At 36.7% G+C, this 19,244-nt stretch overlaps 1 protein-coding gene and 1 long non-coding RNA gene across 4 annotated transcripts in view; one reads left to right on the top strand and one right to left on the bottom strand.

Moving 5' to 3' along the window:
* REEP3 (receptor accessory protein 3) overlaps positions 1 to 18,797 on the top strand; it is a 100,468-nt gene extending 81,671 nt beyond the window's left edge. For 2 of the 3 annotated variants that reach the window (XM_040242289.1, XM_040242290.1), the window contains exons 6-8: positions 5,766 to 5,913; positions 14,286 to 14,431; positions 15,129 to 18,306. In XM_040242289.1, the coding sequence (XP_040098223.1) occupies positions 5,766 to 5,913; positions 14,286 to 14,431; positions 15,129 to 15,185 (351 nt within the window). In that variant the 3' untranslated portion in view covers positions 15,186 to 18,306. Of the gene's footprint in view, positions 1 to 5,765; positions 5,914 to 14,285; positions 14,432 to 15,128 lie in introns of all 3 variants that reach the window. The other variant, XM_040242291.1, reaches the window with a different exon arrangement.
* On the bottom strand, positions 178 to 9,185 carry LOC120865226. The gene is made up of 2 exons (XR_005721333.1): positions 8,964 to 9,185; positions 178 to 402 (listed from the first exon to the last, which is right to left on the bottom strand). It is a non-coding gene; the product is annotated as an uncharacterized LOC120865226 (long non-coding RNA).
* Positions 18,798 to 19,244: the final 447 nt, after the last annotated feature.

The raw sequence follows: 19,244 nt of genomic DNA, 5'->3' as shown, positions 1-19,244 counted from the left end.
AGACTTGAGAATTATTAAACTTTTTTTTTTTTTTTTTTTTTACAATATATGGTTTGTTAAAAATATCTTTCAGACTAAAAATACTGAACTCTCAGTGTGACCTTTAAAGACTGGCAATACCCCTGGCTAGGTTTCCCAAGTTGAACCGCCTGAGCATGTTAAAGATGAAACCAGGAATCTAATCAGAACATTTATTACACCGTAAAGCAATTTTCTGAAAATGTTAGTTCTGTGACCTCATTACCCGGCATCTGTTCACAAGGTCAGTGTACAAGTTTATTTTGGCTGAGCAAAGCACAAACATATGAAGGAGCTTCAAGGATTTTGCTGAGGATGTTCAATGTCCCATAGCTTTCACATGAGAATTGCCGACGGCTTTTGTACAGACGAGCAACGCTCCTGCTGAATGAAGGGCAGATGAAGAAGAGAACTGTTAGTCGTATTAAGCACCTCTTAGGATTTTCTCTAGCAGCCTTTTCTTGGTGAATTCTTTAGCAGATATTATTTTTTAAAGAAATCAATTATCACAGAAATGAGAGCCTTACAGTTAAAATTTCTGAAATCTTATTGACTGTAAATAATGACGGTTAGGTCAGAAATCCTGACATCTTGCTGTCTGTTTTAACGGCTTTCTGTTTGTGAAAGAATTTGAGAAGATTCAGCTGCTTAGTATCATCTGTATAAAAAAAGAGAGCCCTTCTTCAGACAATGGAGAAGAAATATCTTTTTTTTTTCTCTGCAATCTAGGCAAGCACAATGTTATAATGAAAGTTGAATTCTGTAGCAGTTGAGTTGTCAGCATTTTTTAGCCCTGATTCTGTCACTAATTAGCCATGAGATTTAGGGCAGTCATCTGCACTGATCTCTCCAAGTATCCATGTTCTTACATGTAAAATGAAGGGGTAAAAACTGACTTAGAAAAACTCCTACTCGAAAATGATGGTTCTCAGCCGGGGGCAATTTTGGTAATGTCTGGAGAGGTTTTGGGTTGTCCCAACTGAGGCAGAGGTGCTGCTACCGGCATCTTAGGGAAAGGACAAGTATGCTGCTTACAGAATGGCTTCCCAACACACAAAAAAATTATCTAGACCAAAATCACACTAATGCTGAGGTCGAGAAACCCTGCTGTGAAAGTATGGTAAGTCAGAAAAGGCTTAAAGGATATGTAAATATGTACATGTAATTTGGGTGATGGGTTATAGATCATCTTTCTCTTTTACATTTTTCTCTGTTACAAACATTCTTCAATAAATATATATTGCTTTAATCTTAAAACCATGAAAATAGAGTACTCACTTAATGCAAATGCCGTCCATTCTTGGCTTGATCAGATTGTGTTAAATATCTATAAAGACAAGACATTTCCCTAAAAACTGCAGACTATCCTTATTCTCAGTTATAATGTAGTATGTCAAGGATCAATAAGAAATAAAGCTTAATGACTACTCATTATTGAACAGTGTCCTGAAAATTATTCCATAAAGAATTGCTGGTATGCTTATAAGATTACAAAGCACTGCTGATTATATTTTTTAATTCTTAATTTAAAAATTCTGAGGATAGGTTGAAGATTTTATACAAAGGTGATGATAAGCGCAGTAAATTCCTCCATGAGGCTTCCCTGGTGGCTCAGCGGTAAAGAATCCACCTGCAGTACTGGGGAGGCAGGTTCAATCCCTGGGTCAGGAAGATCCCCTGGAGTAGGAAATGGCAACCTACTCTAGTATACTTGCTTGGGAAATCCCATGGACAGAGGGGCCTAGCAGCCTATAGTCCATAGGGTTGCAAAAGTCCATGGACACAACTGAGTGGCTAAACAACAACATAGTAATTTTAATATAATGTTTAACCAGGAAACAAAATATTTAAACAAAGCAGATGGTTGGGTATAAAGAGGTTCGAATGAGTCATACATCATGGTCCGTTTTTACAGATGCCATCCATAGGCTTGGATACTTGAGTAGACATGCACATTTTCAGGTATCAGTGAGCTTCTGTGTGGGGCCAGCTGGGGAAGCTGCTTCTGGGCCAAAGCATTCTTTGCAGAGCTTGAACCCAGCCCTCCCACCCAGCCAACCTCACCACATTCTTAGTTTCTTAAATAGATGTTCTGGGCTCATCTAAATTCAAACCCTGAGACCTCTGAGCTCCCTGAAGACAGGAACGCTTCGTCTAATGATGTAAAATGTTACACAGAATACTTTTTAATTACTTTGACTTTTGTTTTCTCATCATAACCTTTCTGTTATTTTCTCTTTGATTTTTAGGACTAAATTTAACATACACTGTGTTTATACAATTCTGTAGAGAATAGGATCTAAATGCAGGATATAGAATTACCTTGTGGTTAGTAACTCCCTTCCAACTTACTAAGACTGCTGTTTCCACACATATTTTCCTCCACAGACTAGAACCTGTCTTCATTTTTCTTATACTTTTTAGCTTAAGAGTGTATAAACCAAATGCAAGAAAATAAATCAACCATTATTAATTTAAACAAAGTATAAGTATCTTTCAGTATTGTTTTTGATAAGTGGCTATAATTTCCTGCTTGTGCCCTCAAAATGTAGAAACAGATTTTCTTTTAATGATGGGAGTAAGGGATTTAGATACTGGAAAGATGATCAAGAAATAGGTCAGAAATTCTTATATTATGTTAACAATTAAAACTTCATTATACCCTCTGTGATGGCTTCTGGGATGGCGGGGTGGTAGAAGGGAGATTCAAGTTGGAGGGGATATATGTATACTTATAGCTGATTCACATTGTTGTACAGCAGAAATCAACACACCGTAAAGCAATTATCCTTCAATTAAGAAAATTTCACTATACCATCTATGACAAATTTTGTAATATAAAGAAATTTTTGAGAAAAATAGAAATCACTCATCTGCCTAGACGTTATACTGTTTTTTTTTTTAATATTTATCCCTGTCTGACTATAACCATACTGCACACTTGCACCCATATTTTGCATGATTTAGAATTCTGAGGTGGAGGGGAGGCATTTTCTCCTAACATTTTATTGCAAACATAATTCCCTTATTAATGGACTTTTTGTGCAGAATATATTAGAGGGAATAGCTCTGCCTTTAAATGCAATTATTTTATAGGGACACCTCTCCTTTAAAGTGGTCACATTGGATACTTATAATTTATGTAGTATTTTTGAAGTTCACAGTTGTATAATAGTTTCCTCCCATGTTATTTCTATTCTGGGGTCATTAGAAAACATACAGTGAAAAGAAATGATTTGAAATGATTTTTCAAAGTGATAATGGCTGTTGAAGTGCTGTGAGTCCTCAAGGAAGGTACACAGTCTCTTTTTACCTTTCCCTGTATGGTAGCTGGCCTTTTTTTTTTTTTTTGAGGATTGATAATACCAGGGCTAGAGGGCTGATTACTCAAGAGCTGCATTAAAATCTTGACTGTATATAGATCACACACATCTCAGTGTTGGTCCTGGCCCACCTTTCATGTAACCCTGAAGCAACATCCTAGTGAATGGTGTAATCTACCCCAGTAGATACCCATGACCATACTTGTGGTTTGGTACTGAACCTCTCTATATAAACTCCAGTGTTCATATTCAAACATGCTGCTATCTATAGAGAACTCTGTAACAGTCATGAGTAATGAAAAAAAAAAAGGCAAAAAAGAATAGTTTACTTATTACATATTCAGTATCAGCCCCGTACCAGGTATACTCAGAGAACAGAAGAAGCCTAAGATTTGTCCCACTCTTCTATTTTCTTAAAATCTTACCCCGAAGGCAAAATATATAAAGCACAGCCACAGAACTAACATTAATGTGAGTTCATTTGTGAGATACACCCTAAGTAATTAGTTGATGATAATCATTAAAGATACTGAAGTCTGTGGGTGATGTAAAGCTAGACTGATTCAACAGCACTTTGACTTATTTGCATGCTGAGATGTACTTTCTTGAGTGGGAGGGTTTGGGGGTTAAGAATATAGGATATTATGGATGTGTATTACCATCTGTTTGGCGATGGCAAAAAAAAGTCAAGAATTGCTGAGAGGACACAGAACTACAATGACTGGAACAGAGAAAATGACAGTTCTGCGAAAACGAGGCATGTGTTTCAGACGAGCACTGGTCACTTCCTTTCAGTGTGTGTCTGAAGTCCTTTGTCATCCTCTATTTAATAAATAAATGATGTCTGATAAAAAGAGAGTATAATAACTTAAACCTTGTCAAGAATGTTTAAAGATATGTGGAATCCAACTACTTTTATTGAGAATATAGATCCTTTCGGTGGCTCAGACAGTAAAGAATCCATCTGCAGTCAGGAGACCCTGGTTCAATCCCTGGGTCGGGAAGATCCCCTGGAGAAAGGAATGGCAGCCCTCTCCAGTATTCCAGTATTCGTGCCTGGAGAATTCCATGGACAGAGAAGCCTGGTGGGCTACAGTCCATGGTCGCAAAGAGTCACACATGACTGAGCGACTAACACTTTCACTTTTCACTAGACCCTTTAATTATGCTTTTTCATAATTCAAAGACTATGGTAGAAATTACAAAGCTTAAGTGGGGTATGGAAATGGTGTTCAGGTTTGACATAAGAGGATATCACTAAGAGAGCTAATCTAAGACTCATGAATCAAGACATTTTTCTTCAATGTAAAATACACATTAGCAGTAACATTAAGATGTTTGTAATGCCTTAGGCTTCGAAATTTAAAGATGAACCATTATGGATGAGTTTCTACAGTACCATTATAAGTAGAGGCAATCATAAATTCATATGTGTGGGAAGAAGAAATAATAAGTGTAAAAAAACCTTTAGAAGAATATTTTTAATCCATCTATAAATAAGAAATGAGTCATCTGTATGCTATGCAAATTTTCAAAGTGGGTAAATTTAGAAATTATTTTTTTCTCTTTACAAAGCTTTATACTTTGGGAGGAAATGTAGTTATGTCTGAAAAGTTCAGAAATGTTCCTTTCAAAGCTGTGCAATGATGAAAAGCATTGAGCATTCTGCAGTGATGGAGATGCTCTCTACCTGCGCCGTCACTAGCCACATGTGGCTGGTGAGCATTTGAAATGTAGCTCGTGCAATTAAGGAGCTAAATTTCTTCTTTCTCTCAATTTTAGTTAACTTTAAATACCCACTTGTGCCTAGTGTTAAGTGCCATATTGTTAAGGCTTTAAGTCAAATTTTGTAGTAGTAGATATGCTTTGCCAGATGGTGAATTAATTAACTGAATATCGTTTCATACTCAAGATTCTTTGGCTCTTAAATTTTTTGTGTGTGGTGTTCTAGGTAAAGCCATTACCATTCCTAACTTGACTTAGCTTTGAAACAGCATCTCTTTTACTTTAAAAAAGTTCTTATGAATCATAAATATAAGCCTCAAAGGAGAGAGCAATATTATGGATGATGTTTATAGTCAGGATAAGCTCATGCTATATATATATATATTTTTTTACATTTTCAAGTTAAATTTAAAGCAGAAATGTTTGGGAGTGAAATGTACTGATGTCTACAACTTGCTTTGAAATGCATTAGAAATTGATTGATGGTTGGATAGATGGTAAATTAGTGATAAACCAGATCCAGCAAAATATAAATGATATATGGGTATCCACTGTAGAAGTCTTTCAACTTCTCTGAAAGTTTCATTATGAAATGAATCAGCTTCATGATAAAATGTTGGGGGAAAGTTAAAATGCAAAAATATTAAGTATTTTAAAATGTACCTTTTTTCTTGGATCTATCGCTTCTCTGTTAAACAGAGCCAAGGAGCAATAACTGAACGTTTGCGAAGTTTCAGTATGCATGACCTAACAGCCATTCAAGGTGATGAGCCTGTGGGACAAAGACCGTACCAACCTCTCCCAGAAACAAAAAAGAAAAGTAAACCAGGCTCCGGTGAAGCAGCAGGTGTGCTGGTTTTGTTTTCACGTATTCTGTCATAATTGGGATCTTGAGTCAAGATGGGTACCAGCTGTCTGAATTTGGGTAAACTAAATTTATCTTTAGTTTGGCATCACCGACTCGATGGAAATGAGTTTGATTAAGCTCCGGGAGTCGGTGATGGACAGGGAAGCCTGGCGTGCTGCAGTCCATGGGGTTACAAAGAGTAAGACACGACTGAGCAACTGAACTGAACTAAAATTTATCTTTAAGCTTCTGTTATTGTTCTCTAAATAAGGCTAGTGCTTGCCTTTTGTTGACTCTGGAGAGAATCCCACTAAGAAAGTAGCAATAGCCCCACGTGCTGCCGTGGATTTCTAGACGCAGTGAATGTGGTCATCTACCACCATCAGCACTAGTCCTGACCTGTGCTCTCCACTCCTGTTACTCAAACTGTGTATCAACATCTGAAGAGTTTAAACCCTCTTTACTGTAAGTGCTGTGAACAAAGAAGGATATTGAACCATAAGATGAAAAGTTTTAAGCAGTGACAAAAGAGCAGTTTGAAAATAAGATTACTCCAATGGAAAAATGTCTTGAAATTATGAATTATAGACCAAAAACCCACTTTTTCTAATATAAATTAAAGCATGTCATGGTTGATATGTTCTAAAACTTTAATAAATTGTGATCTTAGAAACATGCACACAAACAAAAAGACATGGTTCTTGTAGTCTTTTTTTTTTTTTTCACATGTAAGAAAATTATAGTTCAAGGCTCCACTGAGAACTAAGATCTTCAGGACATTTCTTATTAGTGTCTTATTAGGTCCATAAAGTACAGGGCTACAGGATCTTTTTATTTTTTTCAAAGTAGAAGTTTTCTTTTGAAGTACACGAAAATCATTCTTTATAATTAAAACCAACTTGAAAAGAATAGTTCCTTCTTATAAAGAAAAACTAATGAAATTTCTTCTAAGTTCTCCCTACAATAACTTAAAAAAAATTGGTGGCTATTATCTAAAAAGTAATAATTAAGTACTGGCCATTGAGTAAGGTACTAATGCCTTTAAGAATGAGTAAACTTTGAACCTTGAATCATCATCCTTAATACTTTAATAATGTAAAAGTGGCTCCTAATATAAGGCATTTTCTTAATAGGCATTTAAAAAAATTAGGTATACTGACTTTGAATATGGGATCTGCTATATGTATTTTGCTGATTTGGACCAGTAATTAAGTCCTTTATCAGTAGTTGATTCATAATTATACCTTAAAATTGGTTAAGAATTATATTCCAATTATTTAAATGAAAACAGGATTATAAATTTGAAAATCTATGACACCATTTTTGTGGGATCCATCTATTAAATTTAAAATGCTGCGACTAAAATATTTTAAGATAACAAGGTGCTAATTAGTTCTTCTGTTAAATTTTAAACTGTGAATTAAAATAACAAGAAAGTTGGGAAACAAACACTCATACACTTTTTATGAATGTTTAATGTATAACAATCTTTTTGGATGACAGTCTAGTAACAGTTATCAAAATGTATTCTCTAACTCAGCAAGAAATTTCTAGGAATAGTCATAAAGAAATAATCAGGCAAGTGTTCAAAGACATAGGTACAAAGATATATGAATGTTCATTTTATTGATGTTTATAGTAACAAAATATTGGAACAAACCAAACTCCTAAGAGAATGGTTAAGCAAAGGCTATTAGCAGTGAAAAATAATAACTGTCAGTTTATATTGATACTTACTGACATGAAAACATCCAGATTGAGAGGGAAAAACAACAATAATGAAACTGTGTGTTTGTTATGATCCTGTACCATAGAGGCACAATAGACAGATGGATGAAATGGATTAATATATGTAAATTTATTTTTAAGATTTATGTATGTAAAAGACAGTCTGAAAAGGTATTATGAAAATGCTAACAGCATTTAGCTCTGAGTTGTGGGATTCTAGTGATTTTTAAAAAATTAACCCATTACTCTTAAAATCGGAAATAAAACAACTCTTCTTCTCCTTTAATTAAGGTATTCATTTTCTTATATCTTGAATTTTTTTCTATTTTATTTACTTCTAAAATTCCTCAAGAAAGAAGGCAAGTTGGTAAGTTTTTCAATGTGGGAATTACATTCACAATTATATTTACATAAGTCTGTTTACTAGTTCATGTAATCAATACATTTATCTCAGAACACAAGCAAATTCAGCTATTTGAAAAAGTAGTTCCCTCTTAAAAGCTAAATGGCTTGCTCTGAGCAGTTTGAGGTTGGCTGATCAAGAGAAGTCTCGCTTTGATGAAGTTATTCTAGTTCACATGTTGTCACTATGGGGAAAAGAGCTAACTCCAAATGCTTTTTTGTAAGAAAATAGACACCTTGAAAATGATGCTCCCTTCCTTAGAAAGAACACCACATTCTCATAAGTGGAAATATTTTTTCTGCAAAGAAGCTGCTGCTCTCATGTTAGTTAAAAGTGCTTCAGTATTCATTTTCAATATACCAGCACATAAAGGGAGTTGTTTTGTCTTGTTTTCAATGCTTTATATATTTGTTTAACCCTGAAGATGACTATGCAGGTTAAATATTTTTATCCTTATTTTGTAGATGAATAAACTGAGACCTAAGGAGATTAAATTACTTGTCAAAGACCACATACTCAATGACAGAAATGAAGTATCCAAGGTTTTTCATCTAAGCCTCTCTCTTTTTACTTTATAAAGAGACTACACTTAGTGAGACACTTGGGCTGGAACAAGGACTTCAAACAATCTAGCAGGAGGGGACCTTAGAAATGCTTTAGTCAAAGAAGGCCAGTAGATGACATCCCTTCGTGCCCATGGCAGACGTTGCTAACGGATTGCAGTACTTCCCATACTGGCTCAGAATCGCAGTCAACATAGCACCCCAGACAGCTCTAGTGGCTCAGGGTTGACATTCATGTATTAATAGTAACCTATTCATCTCCTGCCTGCCTCAACACCTCACCGCATAAGAAAACTGAGGCCCAGAGAGGCAAGACTCACTCAAGTTCTTACAGTAATAGGTAGCAAGGTGCTCACTCATTTCTCTTCTCGTGGATCCAGGGCTTCTTCCAGCACGATAGCTAAGGCTTCCTTCTCCCAAGTCAGACCTTCCATGCTTCTGCACTTACATTAATACGTGGAAACTGCTTCAAACATGCCTGGTCTTTGCTAAGTGCTGGATCAGTATTGGCTATTATTATTATAAAGGGGTGGGAGGGAGGAGAGACTTTAAATATACCAATTCTAAGATGTGCAAGCTATGAATAAAACCTGGTCAGTCTGCATAAGCATTTGCTCGTTTCCTAAAATGGTAACAGAGCACTGGGTTGAAGCTGGCCAAACAGCTGCAGCCTCAGGCCTCAGGGCCCCTGGCAACACAGACTTCTCATTCTTAGGTTCTTAGTCACTGCCCCTCAGGAATGTGCAAGGACAGCACCATTCTGAGGACCTGTCCAGTCTAGATTGATGATGGAAAACGGCTGACCTTAGCATCACCTTTGTTTGCCAGCAGCACCCCACCAGCTTCACCTTGCCTGGGCTTGGCAGACCTGCTCAGCCAGCTCGCTGGGTTCCTGTTCAGATAGGGCATCTAGATTTGAGCTTTCCTCATAATCTCGGGTCTTCTCCTCTCCCAAAGACTTTAAAATTCTTGGACAACTCTGATTAATACTATTTCCACCATGCACGTCAGAATTTTCATAATGCTTATTTTCAGGCTTTTAAGTGAAATAGAAAATGCATGTTTTTAGTGAAGATATTTGACTCCTTTTTTGGAGGATGCAGTTTAGTCTTAATAACTTGCTAAGTTAAGCTGGTCAACTTCAGTTCAGTTCAGTTCAGTTCATTTCAGTCGATCAGTCGTGTCCGACTGTTTGCGACCCCATGAATCGCAGCAAGCCAGGCCTCCCTGTCCATCACCAACTCCCGGAGTTCACTCAGAGTCGCGTCCATCGAGTCTGTGATGCCATCCAGTCATCTCATCCTCTGTTGTCCCCTTCTTCTCCTGCCCCCAATCCCTCCCAGCATCAGTCTTCTCCAATGAGTCAACTCGTTGCATGAGGTGGCCGAAGTACTGGAGTTTCAGGTTTAGCATCATTCCTTCCCAAGAAATCCCAGGGTTGATCTCCTTCAGAATGGACTGGTTGGATCTCCTTGCAGTCCAAGGGACTCCCAAGAGTCTTCTCCAACACCACCGTTCAAAAGCATCAATTCTTCGGTGCTCAGCCTTCTTCACAGTCCAACTCTCACATCCATACATGACCACAGGAAAAACCATAGCCTTGACTAGACGGACCTTAGTCGGCAAAGTAATGTCTCTGCTTTTGAATATACTGTCTAGGTTGGTCATAACTTTTCTTCCAAGGAGTAAGCGTCTTTTAATTTCATGGCTGCAATCACTATCTGCAGTGATTTTGGAGCCCCCCAAAATAGAGTCTGACACTGTTTCCACTGTTTCCCCATCTATTTCCCATGGAGTGTTGGGACTGGATGCCATGATCTTCATTTTCTGAATGTTGAGCTTTAAGCCAACTTTTTCACTCTCCTCTTTCACTTTCATCAAGAGGCTTTTTAGTTCCTCTTCACTTTCTGCCATAAGGGTGGTGTCATCTGCATATCTGAGGTTATCAATATTTCTCCCAGAAATCTTGATTCTAGCTTGTGTTTCTTCCAGTCCAGTGTTTCTCATGATGTACTCTGCATATAAGTTAAATAAGCAGGGTGACAATATACAGCCTTGATGTACTCCTTTTCCTATTTGGAACCAGTCTGTTGTTCCATGTCCAGTTCTAACTGTTGCTTCCTGGCCTACATACAGATTCCTCAAGAGGTAGGTTAGGTGGTCTGGTATTCCCATCTCTTTCAGGATTTCCCACAGTTTATTGTGATCCACACAGTCAAAGGCTTTGGCATAGTCAATAAAGCAGAAATAGATGTTTTTCTGGAACTCTCTTGCTTTTTCCATGATCCAGTGGATCTTGGCAATTTGATCTCTGGTTCCTCTGCCTTTTCTAAAACCAGCTTGAACATCAGGAAGTTCATGGTTCACATCTTGCTGAAGCCTGGCTTGGAGAATTTTGAGCATTACTTTACTAGTATGTGAGATGCGTGCAATTGTGCAGTAGTTTGAGCATTCTTTGGCATTGCCTTTCTTTGGGATTGGAATGAAAACTGACCTTTTCCAGTCCTGTGGCCACTGCTGAGTTTTCCAAATTTGTTCACCTCCTAACAAATCCCAAGCTTGGCTACTTCCTGCTCAATCCTTGGACTCCATCATTTCTGACTTTTTGTACTGCTTCCAGTCTTACCCACTTATGATTCATTCTCTAAAGTACAAGAAGACTCTTACAAAGAACCAAAACATAATCGTGTCACCCTCCTGCTTAGACTGCTTCAGTGCCCTCTCCCCTTTGTTCTCTGATGAAGTCCTAACTCAGCAGCACGTGATTATCAGCTCCCCAGCCTTGGCATCCCACTGCTTCCTGTGCTGGGTGTATAGAATCACGAGCCTTTCAGAATTCGGCTTGGCCACCACCTCCTACAAGCAGTCTTCTCTCACAACCCACTTCCGTCTGCTGTGTGCTCTTGGAGCACCTTGTCCTTGTCTTCTGTTTATAGCAGTCATTACAGTCAACTCTGTCTCCTCTACTGGACTGTGTATTTCTCAGGAGAGAAAAGGACAGTTACGTCTTTTTAACATTGTATCCCCCATAACTTAGTATACTGCCTCACACATAGTAGTATTTAAAAAATACTTGTGGGGACTTCCCTGGTGGTCTGTTGGCTAAGAATCTGCCTGCCAGTGCAGGGGACATGGGTTTGATCCTTGCTGTGGGAAGATTCCACAAGCCATGGGTCAACCAAGCTCATGTGCCACAGGAAGAGAAGCCACTGCAATGAGAAGCGCGTGCACCGCAACTAGAGATGAGCCCCCGCTCTGCTGCAGCCAGAGAAAGCAGTGAAGACCCAGCACAGCCAGAAATAAACAAGTTTAAATATAAAAATTATTTTTAAAACTTGTGCAATAATGAATCAATCTATCACTTTTCCTGAAACAATAATTAGAAAACTAAGATATTTTTAGTTGAAATTAGGAAACAATAAGATGTGTGTGTATGTATGTGTGTATATATATATATATATATATATAAAATTGTCATTTTGAGTGAAATTCCAATTCCTAATCATATAAAATGAGAGGTAATTAAAATCGCAAGGGCCATGTTTGCCTCATCTTTTACCTTAGAGAACTTTTTGATCACAGTCGTTTCCTTTCTGATTCTTTCCTTGATTCCTTATTCTGTGTTTTACCTTAGTTTTATTATATTGGGATTGGGAATATTATATAAGCAACAGCAATAGAGAAAAATCTAGAAATGGCAATCTAAAACAATTTTCTTCTGGTTTATATAGAAGTAATAAAATTTTTTAAATAAAAATTTGGCAATTTTTTTAAGAAAGAAAAAGTGAAATTTAAAATCGCTTAAAAGCTCACTTTCAACAGATATTATGGTTTCATTTTTGTTTTTCCTTCATTTCTACATTTACACTTTTTCCATTTAATACTGCAGCAGGGAGTTTTTCCCAGGACTACTGACCTACTTCCTCTCCTGGCCACACTGGCCTCCTCACAGCTCTTCCACAGAGTTATGCTTCCCCATGACCCAGGGCCTTTGCGTGCGCTACCGCTTGTGCCTAGCACACACTTCCTCCAGCTGCTGCAGGAAAGCAAAGGATCTTGGCCTGTGTAATGACTGATTCTGCTTTCAAATCCTTCCTGATTTCTAGACTAGAAGTCTGGCAGCATGAAATTGGACTTCCTTAATATATAATTATGGAGAAAGAAATGGCAACCCACCCCAGTATTCTTGCCTGGAGAATCCCAGGGACAGAGGAGCCTGGTGGGCTGCTCTTAATATATAATTAAAGATGTTTATCTTATTATGAGACCCAGAAGCTTAATCACAACTCTTCATAGTTTGCTTAGTGATGCTCAAGTTATTCATGTCCTGTGAGAGCAGATGCAAGAAGTCCATCTTTGCCCCCTCCTGAGCCTGATACCATCCAAAGAAGGTAGCTATGCTCCTTACCTTTCTTAAAGTAGAATTTGAAACATAATGGGGCCTTGTAAACTCAGTCCTGTCTTTTTTTCTTGTCTTTTGACTTCATCCAGTGGCTTATGGGATCTTAGTTCTCTGACCAGGGATGGAACCTGGGCCCTTGGCAGTGAAAGCCCAGAATCCTAACCATTGGACCACTAAGGAATTTCCTCACCCCAGTCTTTGTAATCTACTTACTATTCCCCAGTTGCCTTAGATTTAGGCCCCTCTCTTGCTCCATCCAAGCAGTGGTTCTCAAAGTGTAGGCCCCAAACTAGCACCGTAAGCATCACCCAGGAACTTGTTAGAAACGTCATTTCTCATCCCAACCCCAGGCCCAGCAATGTGTGTATCAGTGCTCTAATATGTGCTGGTAAGTTTGTGCATTAGCATAAGTTTATTGAAATTCTAATAAGCTTTGAGAACCACTGCTTCAGGAATGGGAGGGAGTATTCTTGTCCCTGCATCCCATTCTCAGGGTGCTCTCAGAATTCCTGACAATAACCAGCTTGGCTGCCTGGTTATTTGCCTGCTGGTCAATGTTAAGTCCTCTTCGCTACACATAGCATCCTGTTAGCACACCCACATGATCTCTTACTGACCTTCCTGGTGCTGACTGTTTTCTTTGAACTAACATCAGTCATCATAGCCTGTGGTGTTTCTAATTACTGTAGCCTGACTGGCTGGATTTTATCTTAGCAGCTGCAACTGTGTTAGTTTAACTTCTCTATCACCTGCCCCCAGTGAGTTTATCTTGCCCAAAGTTCTATTCCCTTTGGGTCTTATATGACTCCTTAAGTGCACTCTACCATGTCTGGTCTTGACAAAAGGACCCTACGTTCCTAATTAAAGTCAAAGGTACAAATGACAGACCAAAATACATTATTGCTTAGGTAGTTTAGAATTCACAAAAAGGAGAAAGGGCAGGAAGAGACTTTTCACTATGTATCTATTTATAGTCTTTGATTTTTGAGCAAGATAACTGTTAACCTATTCAAAAATATTGTTAATTATTCTGAAAAATGCATAGTAAGAATAGGAATTGCCAGGGGAAACTTCCTGGAAGAAATGAGCCTCATCTAGACTAGTGCAAGGGGGTGAAGATCAACGGCAAAGGGCAGGGAACTCATTCCAGATGAAAAAAAGGAAAGGAGTAAGCCGACAAACGCAGACTGCAGAGAACTGTGGACAGACAGGGTGAAGAGGCGGTGCTGACTGGTATCCTTTTACCAAAACATGCTGATTTTCACAACTCATCTAGGTTACGGAATTCCACTGAGAGACGGGGATGAGAAAACAGATGAAGAAGCAGAAGGGCCATATTCAGATGACGAGATGTTAACCCACAAAGGGCTACGAAGATCACAAAGCATGAAATCTGTGAAAACCGTGAAAGGCCGAAAAGAGGTGAGTCAAGGGCAGAGCTGTTTTCCTAGTGATTAGTGTTAAGAGAGTTCCCTGCTGCATGCTCATTTAGGATATTAATGATCCCTAAATGAAGGATTGGAATGATACAGCATGGGTTATATTTAAAAATATTTATTCCGGTCAGATGGGTTAAGATCCCTGGCAATTTAGAAAATGATAATAAATTCCTAGTCTTCCACTATAAATGGAAAATAGTATTCTCACGTAGCAAAATCAGACAATTAGTGGGAGTACCCAGTACCAGCCTTCACATATATACAAAGAAAGCAGCTGACAGTATCAAGTACATAGTTTTGTTTTAAACCGAATCTGTGTAGCATTTAAATAGTAAAAGTTTATTCATAATAATATATTGTCTTTGTGCCCAGAAAGCAGTGGAGGATTTCAATGAAGGCCTCAGATCACTGTGGGCAGTGTGCATGGACATGTACCAAATAAAGTATAAATAATAACAGTTTATGTTTTTATTTATCACTAGTGTTAATAGTCTGTGCATATATGTAACACAATACCAACTACATTTTGGAATATATAGATAGTGCTGTCTTTTGAGTGCACACTTAGAGGACAGTTGATTATGTCAGAAAAGTTTAAAAATTATTACTATGATGATGATTATGAAGTCCTATCTAGTTTCAAAATCTGATTCATAATGATAACACATTTCTCTTTTCAGGTGCGGTATGGGTCACTAAAATACAAAGTAAAGAAGAGACCACAAGTGTATTTTTAGCCATGTGTACGTCAAGTATCCCACGTCAAATTATGCTAATACATCAACTTGTTTTTCTAACATCATATATTCAGGATTTATCCATTAAAACCATTATTTAAATTATGGTGGTGATAGGGTTTACTTTCGTCAATTAAATAGTTTTTCTTTAACAACTACTTCCAAATCTTGACTACTAAAGGTAGTTATGCAAAAGTAGATAGATAGATAGATATATCAGAAATAAAAGAAAATTGTGTTATCTGTTGTCAGATTCTTCAAAACATTAAGTGCCTGGGATATAAGGTGAAACACAGATTCACAGTATACTTGAAAGATGGTTCAAGCGACATCAGCCTTTGTGATCTTGTATTGTGTTTACCTCCATTTCTGTTGTAACTATCACATGAGGATAGGATTTAATAGGCCTCTGATCCATCAGTGATAAACAAGGGTATAATATAAAATATGTTTTATATACTCCTCAAATTTTTACTTTGTTAATACTTCTAGTTTTTCCACCATCAACTGAAAGTTTTCAAGACAACTATTTGAAAACCAGGTATCTATATAGCACTTTCATTCCTGACTAGTTTTGCACACTTGAAAATTGTTTACTCATTTTACAACTATACATTTAAGTTTTATTAACACTGTCTTGACTGTCTTGACTGTCTTGTCTTTATTAACACTGTCTTGACTGTCTTGACTGTCATTTGTCATATTCTGACTTGTCAAATTTATGCCTTGAATTATATCATCTCTTTTCCTGTGGGTTTCATTAGTTATATTCATTTAATTTTAATAATAAAAAATAGAGCTCGGTGTTCATTTTCAACTATTTCTACATATCTTTCATACAGATAAGTTCTTTAAAATTTACCAGCTTCCCATATTTAGTTCTACATTGTAGCTGAACTTAGCATGTTTTTGTTAACAGTGGTTTCATTTTCAGCTTTTAAAAATGGGTAACTTTTGTGAAATGGAATCAGAGACCAGTATAGCAGGTAGATATCTTCTAATTCATGAAATTAACCAACAGCCAATCTATTCACAAGCTTGGCACTAACACAGGCTGCTGACTTATAAATCTGGCATTGACTCTACCCATTTGGATCATTTCAGTTCTGGCTGAGATAATTTCCTGAAGATCCATGCCAATGCAAAATACAAATGTGGTTAATCTTACATATTAGAAGTTATTAGAATAGATTTTAGAAAAATACCATGTTTTTAATCCAAGAGATTTTGAGTTACCAAACTTTGAAGCTTTTTAGGCATAGATAACTATGCATTATGAACCCCAAGTCAGTATATTTCTGATGATGGTTTTAGTAACCAGTAATCAAAATTGTATCATTATACAATTCTGTATGATTATACTCTTTCATATAATTTACTTGATTATTCTGTTTACCCAAAAGAAAAAAAACAGTGAGAGAGATTTGTGAGATCTTTGACCTTTCTGCCTTTCAAGAAATGAAGCCAGCTGGAAATGTATATTCAGGACCCACTCTGAGTGTTGGTAAAGAACAAAATGTTTACTCAGGAGTACCTTACTATAATTCATACATTTCTATTCATGCAAGTCTTAAAATGTCTTCCAGATTATCTCACATTCTCAATAAGTAATACCATGTAAAAACGTCATTAAATTTATTTTCCCCCAAAGTTTAATTCTATGAGTATCTTCATCTATTTTAACCTTGACTAATTCAAAATGCCTATGAATTCTGGTTGTAAACTCTGGAAGGGAGTTTAACATAGATTGCCTAGGAACACTTGACTTCCCAATATAAATGCTTCATGTGCCATGCTTGCCTTTCCTACACAAGGGCAGTGTCATCGCAAATTGCCCAACAAAGTCATGTAAGTGACTTTGTATCAGAAACATTACTTTTGGGGGCTGATTTGCACCACTTTATTTTATTTAAGTCTAATTTCAGTCTGTCTGCAATGCAGGAGACCCGGGTTCGATTCCTGGGTTGGGAAGATCCCCTGGAGAAGGGAATGGCAACCCACTTCAGTACTCTTGCCTGGAAAATCCCATGGACTGAGGAGCCTGGTGGAATATAGTCCACAGGGTCGCAAAGAGTCGGAAAGGACTAAGCGACTTCCCTTTCACTTTCACTTTTCAGTATTACGCCAATGCTTTAATTATCGTAAACTCACAAATACTGTCCTAAATTGGAGGAATTATTTATCCCTCTACGCTTCTAGAGTCAAAACGTTTAACCAAGAGCAACACTAGTTTCAAAGAGTGCAAATCTTTCTATTTAATCATATCTCAAGGCTTCTTCCTCTGATACATTTGTTATAACCTTATATACAGTCAATGTCATTTCACTGTTCTATCATTTCCTTTCTGTCCTTTCATTTCTTACATTTTGCTTCTTTTCTCTTCTGTGTGTTTTAGCATGCTTTCATTTGAATTTTGTATAATAAACTTGTACGTTTTTGTTTCTTTTAAGGTGGAACAGGTCATTTTTTTGTTTCTCTGCTTTTAAGTCTAATGCTTATAAAAGAGGTGTGTTTATCCCTAGACCACAGTGCCTTGCTCCCACCACCACCATTTGGTGTATGGGCATTAGATGCTGCACAAGCCTTTAGGGCACTATTTTGGTAGCTATTAAAGTTTATCCAGAAACTGTACCTGGTGTCTCAGTTTATTGTCATTCAACTTGTTCATGAATATTAACTATTTCCAGGGTTTGTTTAGAAGGAAGAATTGATCTGTTCTTTAGTTTACTACATTTTTTTTTTTCTGGTGTAAAAATGAGCCAGAAATAAGCCTTATTGCAAAGTAATTATTTAAACCCACATAATCCCTGCATAAGATTCCCTCCACACACTTCACTATATGTGTGTGGATTTGGATAGAAAATGATGTTGCCAGCATTACCAGTTTTAAATACTTGACTATACAGATTGATGGAATAAAATTATTAAAGTGTTTTCAGGGAACTTAATCCATATGTCACCACCAAAGATTTCTACAGTGTTATAAGGTATGTAAATATTCCAAATTTCTGTAAACATTGGTTAGATAAGAGTTTTTCTTTTTTTTTTTGGAATAACACAGTTTGTACTCTGGAATGCTTGAACTTTTGTGTTATTAAAAATAATACAACACTATCTTAAATATTAGTAATTTGTATTTTTAATTGGAATGGGCTAAATTTTTTATTTTCTTTTATCAGGAAAATAAATTAATATGTACTGAAAAGAAAGCAATTTCCTATGTTTTCTTCTGTGTAAGTTGATTCATTTACAAAGCAATTTGGTAAATTTTGAAAAGGTTATTGTGGTATGTAGTGTGTGTTTCTTAATAGACATCACTTAAGAATAAAGCTTTCTAAAAGGAAAGGACAACTTTTACTCTTTTAATGTTTTTAAGATTATTCTTTTGGTAGTTTCCTACAGATTTAATGTATATTAACCCTTTAAACATTGACCATGAATTAACATTTTCTCTTATAACACCTTTTAAATCTATGTATTTTAATAGTTAAGAGAAAGCAGTTTAGCAAGTTTTAATCTCTTTGTAAAAGCTATCTTTAGGCCCAGTATGAGGATAATTTTACAAATGTGTTTTTTGAAAACTTTTAATATAAATAAACTCATTTTACTAGTGATAGTGATAACTTGTATTTTTTTTCTGTGTCAAGTGTGTATGTTAGGTTCCATGAAATAATATTATTTATTACTCAGTGTGTCTTGATTAAATAATAGACAATATATGCACACACTTAAGATTACAAATCATAGAGCAAATTATACAAATCATATACATGCTTTGAAATATTGCCATTTGCAACAATATGGATGGATCTAGAGGAAAAGGGAAAAAGCTTTCAGGGAAAGCTGAGTAGTGTATGATATCACTCATAGGTGGAATCCAAAAAATAATACAAATAAGTCTATATTCAAAACAGAAGCAGACTCACAGACATAGAAAACAACTTTATGGTTCCCAAAGGGGAAAGGGGGGACATAAATTAGGAATATGGGATTAACAGATACAAACTACTATGCATAAAAGAGATAAGCAGAAGAACTTACTGTATGGTACAGAGAGCT

Source organism: Oryx dammah, unplaced genomic scaffold, assembly GCF_014754425.2.
Source record: "Oryx dammah isolate SB20612 unplaced genomic scaffold, SCBI_Odam_1.1 HiC_scaffold_6, whole genome shotgun sequence".
Lineage (NCBI taxonomy): Eukaryota > Metazoa > Chordata > Mammalia > Artiodactyla > Bovidae > Oryx > Oryx dammah.
This window is presented reverse-complemented; position numbering and strand designations above follow the sequence as displayed.